At 47.4% G+C, this 23,234-nt stretch overlaps 1 protein-coding gene across 3 annotated transcripts in view; it reads left to right on the top strand.

Annotated features, from left to right (window-relative positions):
• The window catches only part of LOC147103585 (seizure 6-like protein), a 321,234-nt gene that overhangs the window by 197,670 nt on the left and 100,330 nt on the right, over window positions 1–23,234 (top strand). For all 3 annotated transcript variants that reach the window (XM_086012034.1, XM_086012033.1, XM_086012035.1), the window contains exons 5-6: window positions 18,965–19,150; window positions 22,916–23,084. In XM_086012034.1, coding sequence (XP_085868160.1) covers window positions 18,965–19,150; window positions 22,916–23,084 — 355 coding nt within the window. The remainder of the gene's footprint in view (window positions 1–18,964; window positions 19,151–22,915; window positions 23,085–23,234) is intronic.

Below are 23,234 nucleotides of genomic sequence, written 5' to 3'. Positions count from 1 at the left end.
GATGGCAGGAATGACGTATGAGGAGGGATTGTGTCGATTGGGCTTATACTCACTGGAGTTTAGAAGATTGAGAGGGGATCTCATCGAAACCTATAAAATTCTGTCAGGCCTGGACAGACTAGATGCAGGAAGGATGTTGCTGATGGCCGGGGAGTCCAGAACCAGGGGTCATAGTCTAAGGATAAGGGGCAAGCCACTTAGGACTGAAATGAGGAGGAACTTCTTCACCCAGAGAGTGGTGAACCTGTGGAATTCTCTGCCACAGAGGGCGGTGGAGGCCAGTTCATTAAGTATATTCAAGAAAGAGTTGGATATATTTCTTAAGGCTAAAGGGATCAAGGGATATGGGGAGAAGGCAGGGACAGGGTACTGAATTTGGATGATCAGCCATGATCTCATTGAATGGCGGAGCAGGCTCGAAGGGCCGAATGGCCTACTCCTGCTTCTATGTTTCTATGTTCTCTGGGCAGAGGGTGATGTAGGGTTGGCAGGCTCTGCTGGCTCTACATTTATTTTACACACGATCACAGGATAGTGTCAAATGAGGAAGGTCATTTGACCCATCTTAGTTCATCCATCCAGAAAGACCCTGCCTTTCCCTTACCACTGTTTCTTAAATGACTACGGGGTTTATGCCCCCACGACCATTTACTATCTCATACACTCTCATAGTTTTTTTGTTTTCTCCTTTCTCCCAATTCCGGTTCAGTCTTTCTTCATAACTCAATCTTCTTTCTTCATAACTCAATCTTCTAACACATGGGGCTGGATTTTTCCAACCTTGGCGGGTCCATGGCGGGCGACATCCATGGCGTGTGGGGACCCCGCATCTGTCTCGATCCCGGCCTCCAACATGATTTTACGTTCATTGGGCCTGTTAAGCCCGCCCTGTGAGGTTCCCGACCAATTAATAGGAAGCGGGTGTGATGACGTCATTTGATGGCGCGTCATCAGCCAGTTTCCTTAAAGGGACCATGGCCACATTCATTTTGACATTTGTGCTGTCAGTGTTCTGTGGCAGTGAGGTGCTGCAAACACTGACAAGCACTGCAGAGGTGCACAGCTGCACCCAGGCTCGCACATGACTCCCTCCATATGCTTATGAAGGGAGTCTCAGCATGCAGGGAGGTCCTCTTCCCTTCCCATGGATGGAAGAGAACTCCGCGGGAGACCAACACAGCCTGGTTGCACATTGCACAGGAGGGTTCAAGGATATTGTCAGGATGACCTGGCTGCAGTGGCGCAAGCCTTTCAATGATCTCAGTAGATCACAAAATGTTACTGCAAAGCCACACTCAACCTCATCCTGCTGTGCCACTCATCACATCCCCATCACTTTGCCTTCCCTACCCTACTCCTGCACATCCTTACTCACGCCAACTTACCTTGCACCTCCATCCATCCCCTCTCTCTCTACATTATCACTTCCCCATCTCATTAGCCACCCCTCATACTCACCTTCATCCTTGTCCAATCATTCAAACTAACAACACACATGGGTAGGCACTTGTGTGCTTTAGCCAATGTTGGTGTAAAGTTTCTGTTAATGTGTTGTCAAGCATTGAAATCTTTATTTTCAACACTTTGCCGCCTTGGACAGATTTGTGTGCATCTTTGGAAGTGTCTTAGTGAGTTCCAGTGAATGGTGAGACATAATTCTCCCCCTCCACCCCCTGCCAATGGTGATGAGTGTGAAAAGAATGGCTTGGGCATTGTAGGGATGCTTTATGGTGCTATTTGTGGGGTGGTGCCAACCTGGCGCATCATGTGGCAGCCAGGGTGTACAGTGTTAAGTGAAGTAAATCTGGACACGGTGAGGCCATCGCTGGCATCCCAGACAGCAATCTGCATGGGTGATGGTGCAATGTGTCTTGTACAGCATTAGTTGATTGCAGAGAAGGTTGGTGCTGTTGTTGGCGGTGCTGGTGTGCCGGTTGATGCTGGTGTTGGGGCTGATCGTGTTGGGACTCTGAGGACCAAGGTGAGATTTTTTCAAGATGCTGATGGAATAGATGGCAGGTGAACTTGAGATGACAGAAGCGATCTGTCAATGGTGAGAGAGGTTGTTCCAATGAGGTGACACTGGATAGAGAGTTTGCTCCAAACACTTGCAAGCTGCATAAAGGTCAATCTGTCTTCCAAATGCAGTAAGCAACAGCTTCTAACCTTGGAAAGTAAAGGCCTATGAAATGGGAGCTTTCCTAGACTATTTGCAGCTATCAGGTTAGTAAATCATTCCATGCTGACACAACACGCGACCTACTTACCTGACGTGATCCCCGCGCTCCGGGAAACTCGTGGAAAAGCTGGTAAAATGGTAAGTACATGGTAAAATCCTGCTTAATTACCTTTTTAGCAAGCTTTTAACTGTCTAAATTGGCTGACCCGCCACTTGGTGTCAGGTCTGTTCAGGAATGACAGACCCGACACTTGGGAAACTGACAGACAGATTGACAGTGGGATACCGACCCGTTGTCAATCTTTTTGATTTTGACGGCTGACCGCCGGTAAAATTCCGGCCATGGAATCAGTCTCCTCTATGAACCATGTCGAGGGCTTGAATATCTCCCTTTTGTCTTGGTGACAAGAACTGGACACGGAACTCAAGATATCGTCTGACCAAAGCACTGAACAGTGTCCCCATGACTTTCCCTGAATTGTACTCTGCTGTTTTGGCTATGTACTTCAGTATTCTATTTGCTTCATTCCTTGTTGCTCCACAATGATTGGGCTAGTTGAGCATCAAGTCTACTGAAACCCCTGGATCTCTTTCAATTTTATCCTTAGCTATTCCAAAACCATTCCTGGTGTATTAATGTCACCCAGTCTTTCTTCTCATATGTAGAACTTTACATTGGTCCATATTAATTTTCATCTGCCATTGATCTGCTCATTTACATGTTTTTTTTTAAACTCATTTTGCAACCTCGTTCTAGTTTGGTATGATCTGAAATTTTGACCAGTTTGCATTGAGGTTCTGAATCCAAACCATTAATGTAAATTATAAACAGGTGAGGTTCTGGCACCGCACTTAGCACTTGGCTCCATCCTGACATAACTCCTTTAACAAGCACCCACTACTTCCTAGTGTGTGGATTGTGTCAGCCGTGGCTCAGTGGGTACCACTCTCGCCTCTGAGTCAGAAGGTTGTGGGTTCAGAGCCCCACACCAGAGACTTGAGCACAAAAATCTAGGCTGACTCCAGTGCAGCACTGAGGGAGTGCTGCACTGTCGGAGATGCCGTCTTTCAGATGAGACGTTAAACCGAGGCCCTTTCTGCTCTCAGGTGGATGTAAAAGATCCCATGGCACTATTTTGAAGAGAGCAGGGGAGTTCTCCCTGATGTCCTGAGCCAATATATATCCCTCAATCAACATCACTAAAAAATACAGATGATCTGGTCATTATCACATTGCTGTTTGTGGGAGCTTGCTGTGCGCAAATTGGTTGCCGGGTTTCGTACATTACAACAGTGACTGACATGAATCAGTCATTCATGAACGAAAGATTATGAAATAATACTGAGCGGCCTACGGGTGGCGCTGTCCAGGGAGAGTATAAATACTCGGGCATGGGCCCAGCTTGCGCAGGACATTCTTAAGGAAGGACACAACTAGACCTCGATGTTGTAAAACAGTTGATTAAAGCTTTGTTTAACGCTTAGACCAAGTGCCTAGTAGTTTTCTTTCGTCAGTGACTGCACTTCAAAAGTACTTCATTGGCTGTAAAGCACTTTGGGACATCCTGAGGTCATGAAAAACACTATAGAAAAATGCAAGTCCTTCTTCTTCAACCAATTTAGGTTTACCCCTAAATTCACCCTATTTTTATGCTCAAGTAATAGCCTTTTGTGCAGAACATTTTAGAAGTCAACACACACCATGTCTTTGAATTTTCCACAGTCCACATGGCATGGCACTTCCTCAAAAAAGTCAAGGAGGTTGGTCAGTCAGTATCTTCCCTTCTGGATCCACATTGGCCATTGTTTACTAGGTTGTCATCATACAGGTAGACCCTCAGTATATACCTGATAATGAATTACATTATTGTACACGGTACTGATGCAAGCCTAATGGGTCTATAGTTACCTCAGTCTGCCTGCCTCCCTCTTTGAAAATGGATTGCATGTTAGGCTGTTTCCAATCTATTGGTGTTGTGTCGGTACCTTTCTACCTAGACACAATTAGAACTCAGAACCCAGAGATTCAAACATGAAGTGATTTATTCAGGAAGGAAAGGAAGGTTCTGGAGAGTTCCGAACAAAGAGAGCTAAACTTAACCAAGAGAACACCCAACCATTTATCTGATGTGACAGTGCCACCACAGGTGGGAGGAGAACACACAATACATAACATATTCCTCCCCTCTTAAATGAAAGGTCCACATTATTCCTCAACAGGTAAATTACTTTCAATGCACTCAACTAACCAAGGGTAGAGGTAGACTGCCTCAAACCCTGACTTTACCCTGGGGTTTATTCTGCCCCAGTCTTGTGGGTAAGTCACTAAGCCTACAGATCCAAGCATCTTGGAGGCTGCCGCTCTCTGACAGGATACCGGCAGTCATCGCTGGCTTCCACAGCAGTAGGCATTGACACAGGCCTAGATAGAGAAGGTGCCTGTGTCAGTCGAAAGTCAGGAGTTTGCACAGGTGGAACAGTCTCTATGACTTCCTGTGTTGGAGAAGGGCACTGTGGCAAAGGATGCTGGTTTGCGGTATCATCCGGAAACAGTTCAGGCCAACCAGCCGTTGGAGCCTCTGTGGCTGTCTCTGCTCCTAGCAACAGTTGATCTGTGTGTCTTCTCCAGACGACGTCCTCAGCAGTCTCAACCGTGTAAGACTCAGGGCCCGTCTGCGCGATCACCGTAGCAGGAACCCATTTCGGTCCAGTGTTGTCGTTTCGAGCTAGGACGTGCTCTCCAGGGTGAAACCGTCTCTCCTTGGCTCTTTTCTCTCTTTTCAACTTGAGCTTGTTGTTGACAATGGACAACCTGTTCTGCCCTTGGAGGTTTGAGTAAGTCAAAACTTGTCTGCAACTGCCTCTTCATCATGAGCGAAGCGGGGGAAGTTTTGGTTGTGGCATGCACCTCGTTCCTGTAGGACAACAGGAAGCTGTTCAGACGTTGGTGGATTGAGCCCTGACCTTGCGATGCCTTCAAGGCGTGCTTCAAAGTTTGCACGAACCTTTCTGCCTGGCCGTTAGTAGAGGGATGATAGGGCTCATACCTGATGTGTTGGACACCATTCACATGCAGGAAGGTTGCAAACTCCTGTGATACAAATTGTGGACCGTTGTCACTTACGAGTTGTTCCGGTCAGCCATAACGGTTGAACATCTCACCAAGTTTCTCAATTGTTTTCTCTGCCATGGTAGACCTTATCACAGCGACCTCCGGCCACTTGCTACGAGCGTCCACAACCACCATAAACATCTTCTCTTCGAAAGGACCGGCGAAGTCCACATGTACTCACTGCCAAACTTCTGCAGGCCAATCCCAGGGGTGTAGGGTTGCCAGCTGTGGAACATTCCGGACCCTTTGACATGGAGAAAATGTTTTGGCTTTCTCAATATTTCCATCGAGACCTGGCTACCAGAAGTAGCTTCTTGCCATTTCCTTCATCCGAACCATCCCACAGTGGCCTGTATGAAGTTGTTGCAGTATAGGTTCCCTCAGAGGTGGCGGAATGATGACACGGCGTCCCCAAAGAAGACAACCTGCCTGGACGGAGAGCACATTTTTTTTTTTTTTTTTTTTTTTTTTTTTTAAACGTAAGGTTTCAAACTAGGAGAATCTCCTATAGCTCTCCCTCGAATGACATCGTCTATTACCTCAGACAGGACTGGATCGTTGCGGGTGTACCTTCGCACCTGAACTGCCGTGACAGGTGCTCCCTCCACTTGTCTAAAGTAGAAGATGTCTATCTGACGAGGCTCTGGAGGAGTAACAGGCAAGGGCAGCCTCGTGAGACCGTCTGCGTTGCCGTGCAAGTCTGATTTGCGATATTTGATGTCGTATGTGTGTCCTGACAACAGTAAAGCCCACCTTTGCATCCTGCTTGCATCAAGAGACGGAATTCCAGTGTGGGGCCCGAAGATTGAAGTCAATGGACGGTGGTCCGTCAGGAGTGTGAACCTTCTCCCAAACAGGTACTGATGAAATTTTCAAATTCCAAAAACGATTCCCAAGGCCTCGCACTCAATCTGTGCATAGTTACTCTTGGCCTTGTTCAAGGTGCGTGATGCGAAGGCGATAGGTTTCTCTTCACCAGAAGGCATGATGTGGGATATGACTGCTCCCACACCATATGGTGACGCATCACATGCTAGCTGCATGGGTAGCTTTGGGTCGAAGTGTGTCAGGACCTCCGACTTCAGCAATGCTTTTTGCTTGGGCGAAAGCTTCGTTGCACAGTTCAGTCCATTTCCATGTTTTGCCTTGACATAGCAACTGATGTAACGGCTTCAGCAATGTTGCTAAGTCTGGAATAAACTTCCCATAGTAGTTAAGTAGCCCCAGAAATGAACGTAACTGGCTCACATTCTAGGGTGCTGGGGCCTCCACGATCGCCTTGACCTTTGACGGCACCTTATGCAGGCCAGTAGCGTCAATCACATGCCCCAGGTACTCAACTGAAGACTGAAAGAATTCACATTTGTCTTTACGATCTGAGTCCGTACTCTTTCAGTCGTTGTAGTGTCGCATCCAAGTTCAGAAGATGATCCTCATTTGTCCCAGTGACAAGGATGTCGTCCAGGTAGCACTGGACTCCTGGCAGTCCACTCAAAATCTGATCCATTGCCCTTTGGAATAGAACAGGGGCCGACGTAATTCCAAACGGAAGGCGGCAGTACCTGTATAGCCCCTTGTGTGTCACAATTGTCAGCAGCTCCTTTGATTTGTCATCGACATGCATTTGTAGATAAGCCTGGCATAAGTCTATTTTGCTGAACTTTTGCCCTCCGGCCAGGCCCGTAAAAAGATCATTAATGAGGGGAAGAGGGTACTGTTCCACAGACAGCACCAGGTTAATAGTCACTTTAAAATCCCCGCAGATTCGAACAGATCCATCCTTTTTCAGGACAGGAACAATGGGTGTGGCCCATTTGCTTATGCTCACAGGCTCCAGGACTCCATTCTCGACTAAGGCCTCCAAGTTAGCCTCAACTTTTGACCTAATTGCATAGGGTACAGGTCGGGCTTTGTGAAACTTCGGCTTGCTGTCAGGTTTAATGTCCAGTCTCACGCTGATCTTTTTCATGCTCCCAAGTTCCCCATTGAAGAGTTCTGCATGTTTGTTTAACACTGCAGTCAGACCTGACTCCCCTTTTGACATCATGCAGACTGCAGGCCAGTCGAGCGTGATTTTCTCTAGCCACGCACGTCCCAGTAGCGATGGGTGATTTCCCTTTACCACAAAGTGGCAGTTTCGCAGTCTGTCCATTCAATTTAACTGTCACCTCAATGGTGCCTCTCATGGCCACAGGTTCGCCGGTATACGTCTTTAGCACAATGTTTGTTGGCTGAAGGGTAAGATGCTTTAGCATTTTGTTGCAGACAGTGTCTGAAACACGGGACACAGCCGCGCCTGTGTCCACCTCCATCCACCCTGATTGTCCCTCCACCAATGGTGACACCCAGTAGCCATTTGAACCACCTGCAACCCTCAGTATGTGCACCTCTTCCTCCTCAGAGGTGTCGCTCCCCTGTGTTTTGCTTGTTCCATCATACTGCACTGAATGAACACTCTTTTTCCTCTTTTGTCCAAATACAGACATTTTGCTTTCATGCTTCCCAGCTCTGTCTGTTCTTATTTTACCTCTACAGGCACGTTCAATGTGACCCTTTTTGCCACAATTTCAGCATTCCAGCTCCGTACACCAGCAGTCATTGGCCTGTTTTTCCACAACGGTAACATGTGCCGTTCCGTGCACCTTTTAGGCTCAGACGACGCCTTGTGAACTCTCCCTGTTGAACTCAACTGGTGAGCCTCCTTTTCCACCATCTCCATGGAGACACTAACTTCAATGGCCTTTTCAAGAGTAAGGTTGTCCTCAGTAAGAAGGCTCTTCTGTGTGGCTGCACTTTGCAGACCACACACAAGTCTGTCCCTAATGGTGTCATTCAGCACCTCCTTGAACTCGCAGTGTTCTGACAACCTTTTTAAAAGCAGCAATAAACATCGTCACTGATTCCCCCTCCTCTTGATTGCATTTGTGAAAGCTAAATCTCTCAGCAATAACCAGAGGTTTTGGTGAAAAATGTGCTCCAAGAATTTCCACCAGTTGCTTATGTTTTAGTTCCTGGCTTATCTGGCTGCATAAGGCTGCGAAGTAAATTGAATGTCTTCGGCCCCATTACACTCAAAGGTAGGCACGACCTTTTCGTTTGCCACCGCATTCGCCAAGACAAAATCGTCAAAACGTTCCGTATAAGCGCTCCATTGCTCCACATTTTCATCAAAATCACCGATGTTTCCTAATATAGTAGCCATCTCACATTTCAAATTAAAATTTCTGTTTACTCACTGCACCCGTAACGTTAATGTGATGCTGCAATCTCTGTTCCGAGTGTTTTGTAGTCGAAAACAAGAAAGTTCCCACAACGCAGATTCATCCGATCCTCGTCGACACTGTGTCAGTACCTTTCTACCTAGACACAATTAGAACTCAGAACCCAGAGATTCAAACATGAAGTGCTTTATTCAGGAAGGAAAGGAAAGTTCTGGAGAGTTCCGAACAAAGAGAGCTAAACTTAACCAAGAGAACACCCAACCATTTATCTGCTGTGACTGCGCCACCACAGGTAGGAGGAGAACACACAATACATAACAATTGGTACCTCCCCGTGTTCATTTGGCTCCCTCATAATGACTGGCAATGCCTCACAAATTTCATCCCTTGCCTCTCTTAATATCAACCATCCTTGGAGAGATTATTTTTGTTTTGAGCCCTTTGAGCCTGCCTAGGACCTCCATCTCATATGTTGAAGCAGTTAATTTCACTTAGCAGGTACCAACGAGGACCAGTAATATGAACTAAACTCTTCAGTCCCATCCTTCTGTTGCTAATCCTGTCCTCAGTTTGGATAACACACACAACAACAACAACTTGCATTTATAAAGCGTCTTTAACATAGTAAAGCATCTCAAGGCACTTCACATGAGTGTTATCAATCTAAATTTGACACTGAGCCATATAAGGAGATATTAGGGCAGATGACCAAAAGCTTGGTCAAAGAGGAAGGTTTTAAGGAGCGTCTTAAATTAGGAAAAGAGGTAGCGAGGTGGAGAGATTTAGGGAGGGAATTCCAGAGCTTAGGGCCTAGGCAACTGAAGGCATGACCAACAATGGTGCAGCAATTAAAATCGGGGATGCGCAAGAGGCCAGAATTGGAGGAGCGCAGATCAGAGGGTTGTAGGGCTGGAGGAGGTTACAGAGATAGGGAGGGGTGAGGCCGTGGAGCGATTTGAAAACAAGGATGAGAATTTTAAAATTGAGGCATTGTTCAACCGGAGCCAATGTGGGTCAGAGGTGATGGGTGAACGGGACTTGGTGAAAGTTAGGATATGGGCAGCAGAGCTTTGGATGGGCTCAAGTTTTGCATTGAAATAGCCAAGTCTAGAGGTAACAAAGGCATGGATGAGGGTTTCAGCAGCAAATGAGCTGAAGCAGGGGCGGAGATGGGCGATGTTATGGAGGTGGAAATAGGCGGTCTTGGAGATGGTGCGAATATGTGGTCAGAAGCACATCTCGAGATCAAATACGACATCAAGGTTGCGAAAAGTCTGGCTCAGCCTGAGACAGTTGCCAAGGAGAATGACGGAGTCGGTGGCTAGTGAAGAGAGATTGTGGCAGGGACCGAAGACAATGGGCAGGATTTTCATTGGGCCGTGGAGGCGGGATTGGAGGCGTGTGGGGGGTTTAAAATCACGAAATCGGGGGGCATGATCCCATCCCGCCCCCAACCCGCCTCCATGCCAGTTTCAAAGGAGGTGGATACCCGACCTGTGCTGAGAGCCGCCTCCCCGAGGCGGGAAGGGGATTAGTGCCAATTAACTGCCTGTTAACAGGCAGTTTTTAGCCTAATCCCTATTTTTATTCCTGAAGTGTGGGATTCCCGACGGCTCCAAACCACGCGAGGCGGACCGTCGGGCTGAAGGGCTTGGAGGGTTCGAGATGTCCAGTGTTCAGGTGAGTGATGGGTGCATAAGTGAAGAGGTAAGTGTGTTTGGTGTGTGTAAATCGTTTAAAGAAGTTTTACTTACCTTTACAGCCTTCCTTCCTTCAGGTCTCGGGAATCCCTCATCTCACCGGCACAGAAAGCAGAATGGCCGCGAGCTGTCAAGATCTGCAGCATTCTGCTTTCTGTTCTGGAGAGATCTCTAAATCAGCCTGAGAGAAAGGAATTCACTTGGAGTACAGGTTGTCAGTGTTTGACAGCTTCAAAGAGCTGTCAAACGCTGATATTTCATCTGTCAAAAGCTCTTGACAGATGAAATGTCAATCTGTGAAGTCACTTGTTGCCGGGTGGTCCTTAATTGGCCTGCTGAGCCCTCTGGGTGGGCTCAACAAGGTCATTCAAGTGAAAATTGAGTGGGTTGGCCACAACTCGATGGAGGCAGGACTACAACCCCAAAAGTTGTAGTCCCAACTCCTACACGCCTCCAGTATCAAAATCCAGCCCAATGGCTTCGGTCTTCCCAATATTTAGTTGGAGGAACTTGGAAGACACAGACGCATTATTGTTTAGTTATAGAATTTGTAAGAAATCCAAAGGAACGTTTGTAAACAACAGCACTGGCAGCCCTGGATAGATTCAACTTTGTCATTTTCATATTGTCTGCCTGAGCCCAGAAATATGGATTTACAGACAAATTGGATTACAGTGTTATTATTTCTATGTCCAATATGAATTGATTCTTGCCATCAGTGAAAGAACTGATCACTGTGCACAATCAGTTACCATCCATCTTAATGAGCACGTCAGTATCTTTTAAAAAATAATGTCCTTTTTTAAATTATGCAAACCCAACTATTGTATAAAATGTTGAATTTTTCTTTGACTGTCCGTCACATTTGCTGTTCTCCACAAGAAAAATGGCTCATTTTCCTTTTGCTGCATTCACTTTAGAAGACACCACCATCACACTTAACTCAAAATTATTGTCACTGGTTTTATGCTCGAGTGGAGCATAAACACCGGCATAAAAAGAAAAGTAAAAAAGGCTTGTATTTATATAGCGCCTTTCATGACCTCAGGAATCCCAAAGCACTTTACAGCCAATGAAGTACTTTTTGAAGTGTAGCCACTGTTGTAATGTGGGAAACACGGCAGCCAATTTGTGCACAGCAAGCTTCCACAAACAGCAATGTGATCATGACCAGATCATCTGTTTTAGTGATGTTGATTGAGGGATAAATATTGGCCAGGACACCAGAGATAACTCCCCTGCTCTTTTTCAAAATAGTGCCATGGGATCTTTTGCGTCCACCTGAGAGAGCAGACTGGACCTCGGTTTAATGTCTCATCCGAAAGACGGCACCTCCGACAGTGCAGCACTCCCTCAGCACTGCACTGGGAGTGTCAGCCTGGATTTTTGTGCTCGAGTCTCTGGAGTGGGTCTCGAACCCACAACCTTCTGACTCAGAGGCGAGGGTGCTACCCACTTTTTTTTAAATATATTTTTTATTAAACAATAAAAACATTTACAACATTGTGATAATTCCATTGTCACATACAAATCCATTCCACCGCTCAGTACAGCCATTTTTCCACCACATATTAACATCAAAACCTGAAGTTTAATTTGTCTCCCATAACATATACTAATCTAGTGTACTTTAAAAATTGATCGGTAATCATGGCTCCGAATAAGGGAAGTGTGCCTGATAATGCCCCCATCATTTAATCTCCAGCCCTTTCCACCTCTCATGCTCCTTCCCAACTTTTCAGGCAGCTGTTGCTTTCTCCTGCAGCCTCCGGCTCTTGTTCACCTCCTGTTTGAATCTTCCCTGCCGTTTCAGTCTCTTCCTTACATTTGGTTTGGAGTGAGGAGCTGCCCCTTCTCCCTCCTTCTATCCCTCACTAACCTTTCCCTTCCCACACGATGTCAACCAACCCACCATTTCATGTCTCTGTCCCCATCTGACTCCTCACTCTCGAGCTCTTCTGTAACATCCCGTCCCTGCTCCCCGTCAGATACAAAGGGCTGGATTGTACTCACCGAGACGCGTTGCAGGCGGGACTGCTGCCTTCCAGGTTCTAGTCCCGCCCCCAGTGACATCCGACGCACAGACACTATTTTCCCCTGATTGGCCTTGTTAAGCCCCACCCTGTGGGCTTGCCGGCCAATTAAGGGAAAGCCGGTGTCAGATGACGTCAGTTGATGATGCTTCATTTGCCGGTTTTCTTAAAGGCTCATGAACCATAAATTTTTGACAGATGATTTGACAGTGTTTTACAGCTTTGAGGTGCTGTCAAACACTGACAATCACTGTATACAGGTGAGCCCTTGCATCCAGGCTCTCCAGTGAGTCTTTCCTTAGGATGAAACAGATGGCAGCTGCAGGTGAGGGTACAGAAGCGATCTGTCATTTCTCCCATTGAGGTGAGGCCACACAAACACTTCAAAGCTTGTCACCTACAGAAAACTCTCAACACATTAAAAATGACTTTCCCAACATTTCCTTACCTCTGATACTCACCAGTGTCCCATTGCATCCTTCACACCACTTCTGCAGCTGTCATCAATACACCAACATAACAACAGACCCACAGCACGCCTCACTTACCCTGACAGGGTTCCCTGACATCGGGAAGCCTGCAGCAGAGGTCTAAAAATTGGAGAAAGCCTCTTAACTGCCTGTTAACTACCTGTTAACAGGCAGTTAAATGGTTATAATCCTCTTCCCGCCATGAGGAGTCAGGTCCCTGAGCAAATCGGGGACCCGACTCCCGGGAAGATTGGTTGGGAGCGGGTTCGGGACCCGCTCCCATTTGTTTTGACTTTCCCAGCAGTCCTGCCTCCTCAGGGCTGGTAAAATCCAGCCCATAATCTCCCTTAGAGAGTCTTCCTGCAATCACAATTTCTCCAACAGTGGCACTCCCTTTGGCCACATCTCCAACACTGACCCTTGTTCCCCGTTTCTTCTCTCTCTGGGACAATGGCGCATCTGCACCTATCTTGCTCCCTTCTGGCATCTTTGTCTCGCCGCTCCCGTCCTGCTGCCCCTTTAAGGCTCCTGCCTCTTGCACCCTCTCCTTGTCTTGCCCCCTCTTGCTCCCCGAGATGTCCGACTCCGTCTTTCTTTGGAGTACTTACACTTACCCCGCTCCCGCCTCCTCTTCCCCTGCAGACACCAGATTCTTTAGGGAGAGCCGAGCCGTATTATGGCTCGACTCTGCCCTCGACCCGTGCTGCCCACTGCTGCCTTTGTCCTTTTCCACTGTACTTAATGTGTTTTCCACCATCTCCATCCTGTTCTCTGCACTGCAATTTCCTGCCTCTTCCTGTGCTCTTTTCTCCTTCCATTCACCAGCTGTGTCCTCCGCCTGCTGCACTCCTCCAGCCGCTCCACTCACACCTCCTGTTCCTTCTCCCATCTCCTCGTCACTCAGAGCTTCCTTCTGCCTCACACTCACAGCGGGTGGGGCCTTTGTGACACACCCCACAGCTCTCCGCCTTGCAGCTTCAAGCGATGTGTCCAGACTCGCCAGTTATAACAGTACAAGTCTGGACAGCTTCTTACAAGATGGTCATGTCCAAGACAATAATAACAAACCTTCACCTGGTTATCATGCAGTACCCGGAAGTACTGCACTCCTTCCATTATCTCGAATTTCATGCTGTACGGTAACGACTTCACCTCCTCTCTGGGAACCGCACCTTTACATAACGGGTTCCATCTGCTGCCCGCATTCCTGGACAGTATTTCCTCTTTATTGCCAAGCAAATTTGAATGTCCCATGACTCCAACTTTTTCATTAGCACATTTTCCCCAATATAAACTGGCAGGTTTAAGAATGAGACCACCACCTCTTCAGAGTATAGCAGAGATACCTCCAAGAACTTATCTCCAAACTTCAAACTCAGTTAAAGTCTTTCTACCTCCTCTCAGCCATTGACCATCACCTCGAACCCAACATTCGGCTTTGGTCGGCAGGCAAAGCAGCTTCCCTCGCCGCAGTCCTCATGTACCACCTGGATAATATCCCAAGCTCGTATCTCCTTATCCTCGCACTGAACCACCATCGTAATTTCTTTTCCAAAACTCCTAGGGTCCCGGCCCTAATCTTTGGGCCTTTTTTTCTCCCTTCCCCCAACATTTTCTCCCCTGATTAAATTCATCCTGGGAGCACTGTCCTCTGAGCAGCCCGGCACTCCGGGTCCCTCTGCTGCTTATGGACCAAAAAGGCCCTAAAATCTGGAAAAAAAACACCAACTTTTTACAAACTCACTCCAACTCCCTGCAGTGATCAAGCAACCAGCAGCACCTGCTCACTCCTAGCCCCTCCCACCTAGAGAGTGCTACTCACTGAGCCATGGCTGACACTGACCAGTTGGGCCAAATGGCCTGTTTCTGTGCTATCATTTCATTGTAATTCTATGTATTAAAGATATACCAGCGAGAAGCGTGCCTTCTGGAAAACAATGGAGGACGAGATAAAATTGGGGGTGGGGGGAAAAGTATTCTGGGGTCAGGTTAATAATCCACTAATTGCTCAACCCTCGTTTTGATGGCTTTCGAAGCTACCTGCATTTCCCGATTAGGTTACAGACTTGGAACTTGGCCTCTCCGTTCCTTATTCACTATATGGGGGTGATTTTCATTCAGAAGTCGGTAAGGAGGCGGGACTACAATTTTCGGGATTGTAGTCCCGCCTCCATCAATATGCGGCCAATCCGCGCGATTTTAACTTGATTGACCTTGTTGAGCCTGCCCAGCGGGCTCAGCAGGCCAATTAAGGGCCACCCGGCAACAGGTGACGTCACAGACTGAAATTTCATCTGTCAAGACGTTTTGACAGATGAAATATCAGTGTTTCACAGCTGTTTGAAGCTGTCAAACACTGACAGTCTTACTTCTAACCTGAGTCCTTCTACACAGACTCAGTTAGAAATCTCACCGGCACAGAAAGCTGCAGGCTGTCACTTTTAACAGTTCGCAGCCATTCTGCTTTCTGTGCCGGTTAGATGAGGGACTCCCGAAACCTAGAGGAAGGAAGGCTGAAAAGGTAAGTACAGGTAATTTAAACTTCTTTACACACTTTAGACACACCAAACACACTCACCTTTGCACTCATGCACACATCACTCACCTAAACACCGACATCTCGACCCCTCCAAGCCCTTCAACCCGACGGCCCGACTCCTCTAACGTGGCGTGGTTTGGAGCCATCGGGAATCCCACACTTCAAGTTTTAAAATAGGGATTAGGCTAAAAACTGCCTGTTAACTACCTGTTAACAGGCAGTTAATTGGCACTAATCCCTTCCCGCCTTGGGTAGGCGGGTCCCAGTGCGGGGCGGGTATCCGCCTCCTTTGAAATTTACATGGAGGCGGGTTTGGGGCGGGATGGTGTCGGGACCCCCGAATTCGGGACTTTAACCCCCCACACGCCTCCAATCCTGACTCCACGGGTCAATGAAAATCGACCCCTATGTCTCTGCAGATATTATAGTTTAAACATGTCACCATGTGCAGTGATAGATCAGTTTTCGCAGGATGAACACTTAGTATCCAAGTTAGCTGCTGTCGCACCCAACCCACCTCATTGGCTGGACATTACGTAATGTCCTGGAATTAAAAGTGAAATATTATTCCAACCTTTCAGATCTTATTTTACTTTTATGACAAGCACTAACTTTTACGACAGTAAGCTACCGATCTACATTAAAGCGATAAATTCAAATTTCTCAATTTTTGCTGGGATCCTAACAGTGAATCTTCAAAACTCCTGGTTGACTGAATGTACAAGACTGCTTGGGGCATAGTACACAGACGAGCACACATCCAATCCCATTATAAATTACAGTATCTAGTTTCAGCCTGTCACTGCTTTATATAGAGAACTTCTGATGCAAGCATAATCCCAATGCAGACTCAGTATTTCTTCCTAAACCAGTTACACAATTATTTTGGTTTAACTATAGGATTGATATTTTGTCTTACTGAATGATACAGGGTTTTCTCAAAAGACTATTTGGATTGTTGAGTATGGCAGCCAAAATGATGTAGTTGGACCAGTAGTGGAAATGAGGAGGTAGAAATTGGACATTGTTGCGGCCATTTTACGGTGGTCAATTTAGGGGCACCAACATCCTGAGCCCCAAGGACACCTGAAAGACATCCGACTAGATTTTGGCTCAGGCCATTTTTCAGGTATCCGGGGTGGCCACCTAAACCAGGCGTTAGGCCCCTTTTCATGTGCTAATTGAGGCCCTGACGCCTGTTTTAGGACCTCTGAGGGAATTGTCCTGCTCAGGCTTTCCAGGCACGGATACGGCCTAGCAGATGGCCGCCGCCAAAGAAGGTGTTATACTTTTCTAGCTTTGATGTGATGCCAGGAGGAGCAGGCTTGCTCCTCCTCCCAGCTCCACAGCACTCCCGAGGGCTGCTGCGAGGCAAGAAGCCTAACACTGATCTTTCTAAAATGGGCAGGCTGCCCGTGGAGGTGCGACAGGAGTGACAGCTCGCCCGTATAAGGTTTACGAGGCCCGAGGCCCAACTTCGGACAGGCCTCGGGCCTCCTGGTTAGGCCTCTGTGCGCGGCAACCGTTTCGGGCCTGTGAACAGACCTGGGGAAATCTCCACCCCAAGAACTCCGCTGTAATCCTTAGTCATGAAGCTAGCGCCCCCGAACCTCGGCTGTCAATCAATGGTCTGAGTGGGTCCTTGAGACGCGCCCACAAACAGGTTATGATGGTTTCCTCGCTGTTGGACTGTTAAGGGCACTAAGTGAAATGAGCCCAGCAATCTCAGGGAATGGGAGTGCAACACTGATACCAAACACTACATTAATTGAAATTAATCCTACCCTGTTTCAATAACAGCAAGTAACAGAATGAAAGACAATTCTGGAGAGTAATGAAAAGGTCGTTCTTTCGCCAGCCCAACTATGTTTTAAAAATTAAGCAACTCTGAATCTTTGCCACTGATTCCATCCCTTTTCTGGTCTTCACAGTTTACTTTTCACCTAAAGAATTCCACTGGGTTTGGCCAGGTCTAGTTGAGGATTGCTAAGGTTTGTGTAACGTGACAAATTTCTGTCTGATCTTTGAGGAGAAGACTGGTAAACAACATCACTTGACTCCTAAGCAATTAATAACCTAATTTGCCAAAATTCTCTATACTTAGTTCAAGACTTCTATTTAGTGAGACTGAATAGGAATGGATGTTTCGATGCAAGATTAAATCAGAATTATGCTTACTTTGAGCAGACAAATTATTGGTGACAGAGCTCAATTAGAGAGACTACCTGTGGCGGTCAACAACAATAACTTGCATTTATATAGCGCCTTTAACATAGTAAAACGTCGCAAAGTGCTTCACCAGACCGTTATCAGACAAAATTTGACACCGAGCCACATAAGGTGATATTGGGGCAGGTGACTAAAAGCTTGGTCAAAGAGGTAGGTTTTAAGGAGCATCTTAAAGGAGGAAAGAGCGGGAGCGAGGCGGAGGGGTTTAGGCAGGAAATTCCAGAGCTTGGGGCCTAGGCAGTTGAAGGCACAACAACAACGTGCATTTATATAGCGCCTTTAATGTCGTAAAACGTCCCAAGGCGCTTCACAGGAGTATTATAAGACAGAAAATTTGACACTGAGCCACATAAGGAGAAATTCAGGCAGGTGACCAAAAGCTTGGTCAAAGAGGTCGGTTGTCAATGCTGGAGCAATTAAAATCAGGAATGTGAAAGAGGCCAGAATTGGAGGAGTGCAGAGATCTCGGAGGATTGTGGGGCTGGAGGAGGTTACAGAGATAGGGAGGGGCGAGGCCATAAGAGATTTGAAAAAAAGGATGAGAATTTTAAAATCGCGGCGTTGCTCAACCGGGAGCCAATGTAGGTCAGCGAGCACAGGGGTGATGGGTGACCGGGACTTGGTGCGAGTTAGGATAAGTCAGTCCCCATTAGGTAAAAATGGTGCAAAGCCATTCCCCCCCATTCTCAATAACAAACATCAAAGAGCTATTGCAACACTGCCGGGCACATTGCTTAGGCCTGGCAGTCCCCTCTTTCTGCCAATGGCCAAAGACATGGCCCCCAGTTTATCAAGCTCAGCATAATGAAAGGCTGAGTGAACCCCATCAGGATTCAAACCCAGGAATGTCTCGCTCCACTTGGCTTACAACAACTGCACTACCTGACCTCTTGCCAACGTGTAAGGCCCATTGGGGCCAACAGATATTGGGGTTCGAAACAACAACAGAAAATGCTGGAAAAACTCAGCAGGCCAGGCAACATCTGTGGAGAGAGAAATAGAGTCAACGTTTCGGGTCGAAACCCTTCTACAGGTTCTGTAGAAGAGTTTCAACCTGAAACATTGACTCTATTTCTCTCTCCACAGATGTTGCCTGGCCTGCTGAGTTTTTCCAGCATTTTCTGTTGTTATTTCGGATTTCCAGCATCCGCAGTATTTTGCTATCGCTAAGATATTGGGGTTCTACAGCCAGAACATTGCTTGAATCCAGTCTAAAATTTTACTGCAGATTCCATTTAGACTGCTGCATTGTATAGTTGTCACTTCTTTTTGTGATTATTAAACCTATGATAGCGTATGTATAACTTTCCCGTCAACCCGCATTTCACAGTTGATGTTTGTCCACTATCTGTGTGTCAACATGTTCTTTCCTTTCCTCAATGCAGTGCAACTAACACTATTCATATTAATAAGGACCAGGGGCTGACTGAGTATGGATGAAAAGTTTTCAGTGTGACTCTGTCTGTCTTTTTTTTTTGCAGTATTCATGCTGAGCTGCAACTTTCCCCGGAGGCCAGACTATGGAGAGGTGTCTGTGTTGGACCTGCATGCTGATGGCACTGCACACTTCCGTTGCAACCCCGGTTACCAACTGCAAGGACTGCAAACACTGACCTGCATGAACGCATCTAAGCCACACTGGAGCACCAAGGAGCCAACCTGTCTCGGTAAAAACACTTGGAAGTCTACATAGAAACATAGAAGAAACATAGAAAAATAGGAGCAGGAGTCAGCCATTCGGCCCTTCGAGCCTGCTCCGCAATTCAATATGATAATGGCTGATCCTCTATCTCAATACCATATTCCTGCTCTCTCCCCATACCTCCAGATGTAACTAATTCCTTTTACATTTATTTCTCCTCCCTTTCCTTCATAAAGGTTCCTTGCCTCTCCATTTTACCTTCCCAGGCATGTAGTGCTGTGAAAGAACTTTGCTTGACCTTTTAAATTTTCTCTTAATGTTTCTCATAGTCAAAAAAAGTTGTGAATCTTTATGTAGAACTAATCATTTTCTTATCCATTTTCCATCCCCCTTCTCCCAATGAGACTAGAGAAATTGGGCTTGTTCCCCTCAGAGCAGAAAAGGTTAAGAGGAGATTGATAGAGGTGCTCACAATCATGAAGGGTTTTGATAAGAGTAAAAAAAGGAGTCCAGTGGCTGAAGGGGCCGTAACCAGAGGACACAGATTTAAGGTGATTGGCAAAACAACCAGTGACAACATGAGAAAAAAAATTTAACGCAGCAAGTTGTGATCTGGAATGCGCTGCCTGAAAGGGTGCTGAAAGCAGATTCAATAGTAACTTTCAAAAGGGAATTGGTTATATACTTGAAGGGGAAAAATTTGCAGGGCTATGGGGAGAGAGCAGGGGGAGTGGGATTGATTGGATAGTTCTTTCAAAGAGCCGGCACAGGCACGAGTGGCCTCCTTCTGTGCTGTATCATTCTATGGCCTAGAAATTCAGTTAGGGGCGCCCGCGCCGGAATTACCGCTGCGCGCGGAGTCACTTGCGCCAGCGGGAAATTCAGTTTCAGCGCCCCAAGTGGAAGCCGGCCGCTAAACAAGGGTTTCGGCGCCCCGCTTGGGGCACTGAAACTGAATATCGGCGTGTAAAGTGCCGCATCGCCACCCACTGCGGCACAGCAGCCTGCGGTACTGCAGGCCTTCCTCTCACTCTTAAGGGGGAGGTGCCTGCAACAGTGCGATTCCCGCTCGCGAGTGCCGGCAAATGAGCCCGGCACCAAGGAGAAGTGCCGGGCTCTCTGGAAACAGCCGGCAATGCCGCGGGGGGGTGGTGTAGGAGGCCGGGGACGGAGGTGCGGGCAGGCGGCCGCCGAAAAAGCGGCCGGCCGCACCTCCACCTTAACTCGCCCCACTACCGGCACAGGTAGGCCCCGTGTACCGGTCGCTGTTTGCGGCCGGCGCGGGGGAGGCGGCAGCAACCAAATATGGCCAGCAGGGCAATAGCGGGGCGCTGCGCACACCGATGACGTCATCGGTGGCGGCGCAGCGCTACTGGCTAACGTCGCCATTAGCGCCCCGCTAAATATCGCGGTAGGTTTGCACAGTGCCACAAAAGCCCTCTTTGGGCGCAAACTGGTGGCGCAGGCCACTGAATTTCTAGGCCTATGATTCTATGAAAGGTGATGATTTCATTGTAGGGGTACAGTTCTACAGGTACTGGCCACCCCATTGTACTTCATCTAAGTGGCCTTTCTTCATGTGTGAGTGTAGACAATGAATGCTGACAGACTATCTCATCATGAAGGGCATCACAACCAAGCCCATCCCTGCCCCCACAACATCCCACATGCACACTTTTCAGGAAGCATCTCTGGATAGCACAGAAGTGGAAATGCTGGCTGATTTTCTTCCTGTCTCAATAAAGAACATTGAGGTCAAATATTGCATCCTTCCTACCGCTCCAGTTAAGATTCCTTAACTCTGCGCAAAGGATCAACCACATAACCCCGCCCCCCCCATGGCAGACCACTGTTCCAGCTCTCCCCGCTCTCTGTCAGTGATGAAACCATTATCACGCTGCTCCACGGGAGATCCTGACCATCTTGGGGTATTCCTAAATGCCAATCAAAAACCCCCAGGTCCATGGGGGATCAGGTCCAGCCCAGTAAAGCTGGTTATTGTTGTGTATTGGCTGGGTGTATAGAGACAAGCTACTGCAGAGCACTAGTTGGGTGTTGTCATATACCGACTAATATTACTGTGTAGTAGCTGTTTATTGCTGTGTACCAAATGATAGTGCGGTGTATTGGCCAAGCATTGGTGCATACTGGCTGTGAATTATTGTGTATTGTTGATACTGACTGGATATTGATGCATGATACTTGGTGCTGGGTATTGCTTTGTACTGGGCTGGTACTGAATTTTCACATCTCCCAATCACCATCCACAACCAGCCTGCATGCCATTGTATGCGATTTGCCGTGGCCCTGGTCACTAATGGTCTTTGTTTGTGACATTAACAGAGTGCATTTATTTTTCAGCATGCCCAGCCGAGAAATGCTTTGAGAGATCCCTTTAAATATAAAGGGAACTGATCTTAAGTTTCGACGGTGGCAGAGATCGGGCAGCAGCCAATCGACCGCACATTATACTGAAGTCAATGGAAACTAAAATCGGGCAGGGTGAATAACGGGCGGCCAATCCACTACCAACCGGTTACTGCCACTGCCGAAAATTAAAATCAGCCTATTTGACAGCTACAAATAGCAACTCCTACTGCAGTTTAAAAATACATAATGAACTATCTCTCTGAGAACTTACAATAGAAAAACGCAACAGAAACTGTAGAGTGTAGGTAGAAAATTATCTTTTGTTCTGTTGTCTTTTCTTAAAGGGTAACTTTAAAGGTCCCAAACCCACGACCTCTACCACCTAGAAGGACAAGGGTAGCAGGTGCGTGGGAATACCATCGCCTGCAAGTCCCCCTCCAAGTCACACACCATCCTGACTTGGACATATATCGCCGATCCTTCATCGTCGCTGGGTCAAAATCCTGGCACTCCCTCCCTAACAGCACTGTGGGAGCACCTTCACCACACGGACTGCAGCGGTTCAAGAAGGAGGCTCACCACCGCCTTCTCAAGGGCAATTAGGGATGGGCAATAAATGCTGGCCTTGCCAGCGGCGCCCACCCACATCCCATGAATTAATTTTAAAAACTCCGTTAAAAGTGTTCTCATAGATTCCTGTTTTCAATATGTTATGAAGAAACCCAGCTCTGGGCATTCAACTAGTGCACCACATGAGCAGAGCATTTTACCGACAGAAGCTTCCCCTGTGGCCTAAAGAATAAAGGTGCTGCCTGTTGTGGTATTTGAGACCAGCAAGGTCTCGCGTTCAATTCAAAGTTAGTGGTGCTCAACCAAGGCACTGATATGGGAGGTACCATTGGCTTTAGTGCTACTGGGTTATGGAAGGGATAACAGATCAGCTAGTGTTCCTGTTCTTGATCACTGACCAGTGTTGGAAAGTATAGGGGGGAGGCGGTAATTTTGACTTTGTGCGATAATGTAAAGCAGATGATAGTGAATCGGCAGCCCGGTTAACACCTCGCCCGACTTCAGTGCGCCGACTTGCTGTCACATGTTTTACATCATCGCACAAAATCAAAATGACCCCCCTGTGTGCGTGGTGTTGTGTGAGAACAGGCTCAGACTGGGCTGCGATGCCCTCCACGGCTAAATAGTCTGCCAACACCCGGGCTTGAGGAACGGCTGCTTACGAGCAGCAGTAGAAGGCTCCCTCCAACTGTGGAACCACAGCCCAGCAGAAATCCGAGCATTTGGAAGGGGAGAGGAAAAAACTAGGCGTGGGGTGTGGAAATAAGCCATTCACTGTTTACGCGGCGGGTAATAAGTCTTCCTATCTAATTTACACTGTCTTTCTCTCTTGCTCCCGCTCTCTCTTTAGCACTCTGTGGCGGAGCGATATCAAATGCTACCATAAGCAGAGTACTGTCACCCAATTATCCAGCAAACTACAGCAACAACTTAACCTGTACCTGGCTAATCAAAGGCACGAAAGGCCAGAAGTTCCATATGCACTTTGAAAAGGTTTCCCTTGCTGGAAAGGGAGACAGGTAAGGATATTTTCCTGGAGCATTATTCTCCATCCGTCTTACTTTAACCTTCTGGTACCATGCTGCAGGCCACTGTCCTACATTGGCTCCCGGTTAAGCAGCGCCTCGATTTCAAAATTCTCATCCTTGTTTTCAAATCGCTCCCTAGCC

Source organism: Somniosus microcephalus, chromosome 19, assembly GCF_052327205.1.
Source record: "Somniosus microcephalus isolate GS21.2 chromosome 19, FLI_Smic_1.0, whole genome shotgun sequence".
Lineage (NCBI taxonomy): Eukaryota > Metazoa > Chordata > Chondrichthyes > Squaliformes > Somniosidae > Somniosus > Somniosus microcephalus.
Note: the sequence above shows the minus strand (reverse complement) of the source record. Positions and strands in the feature narration are given on the sequence as shown.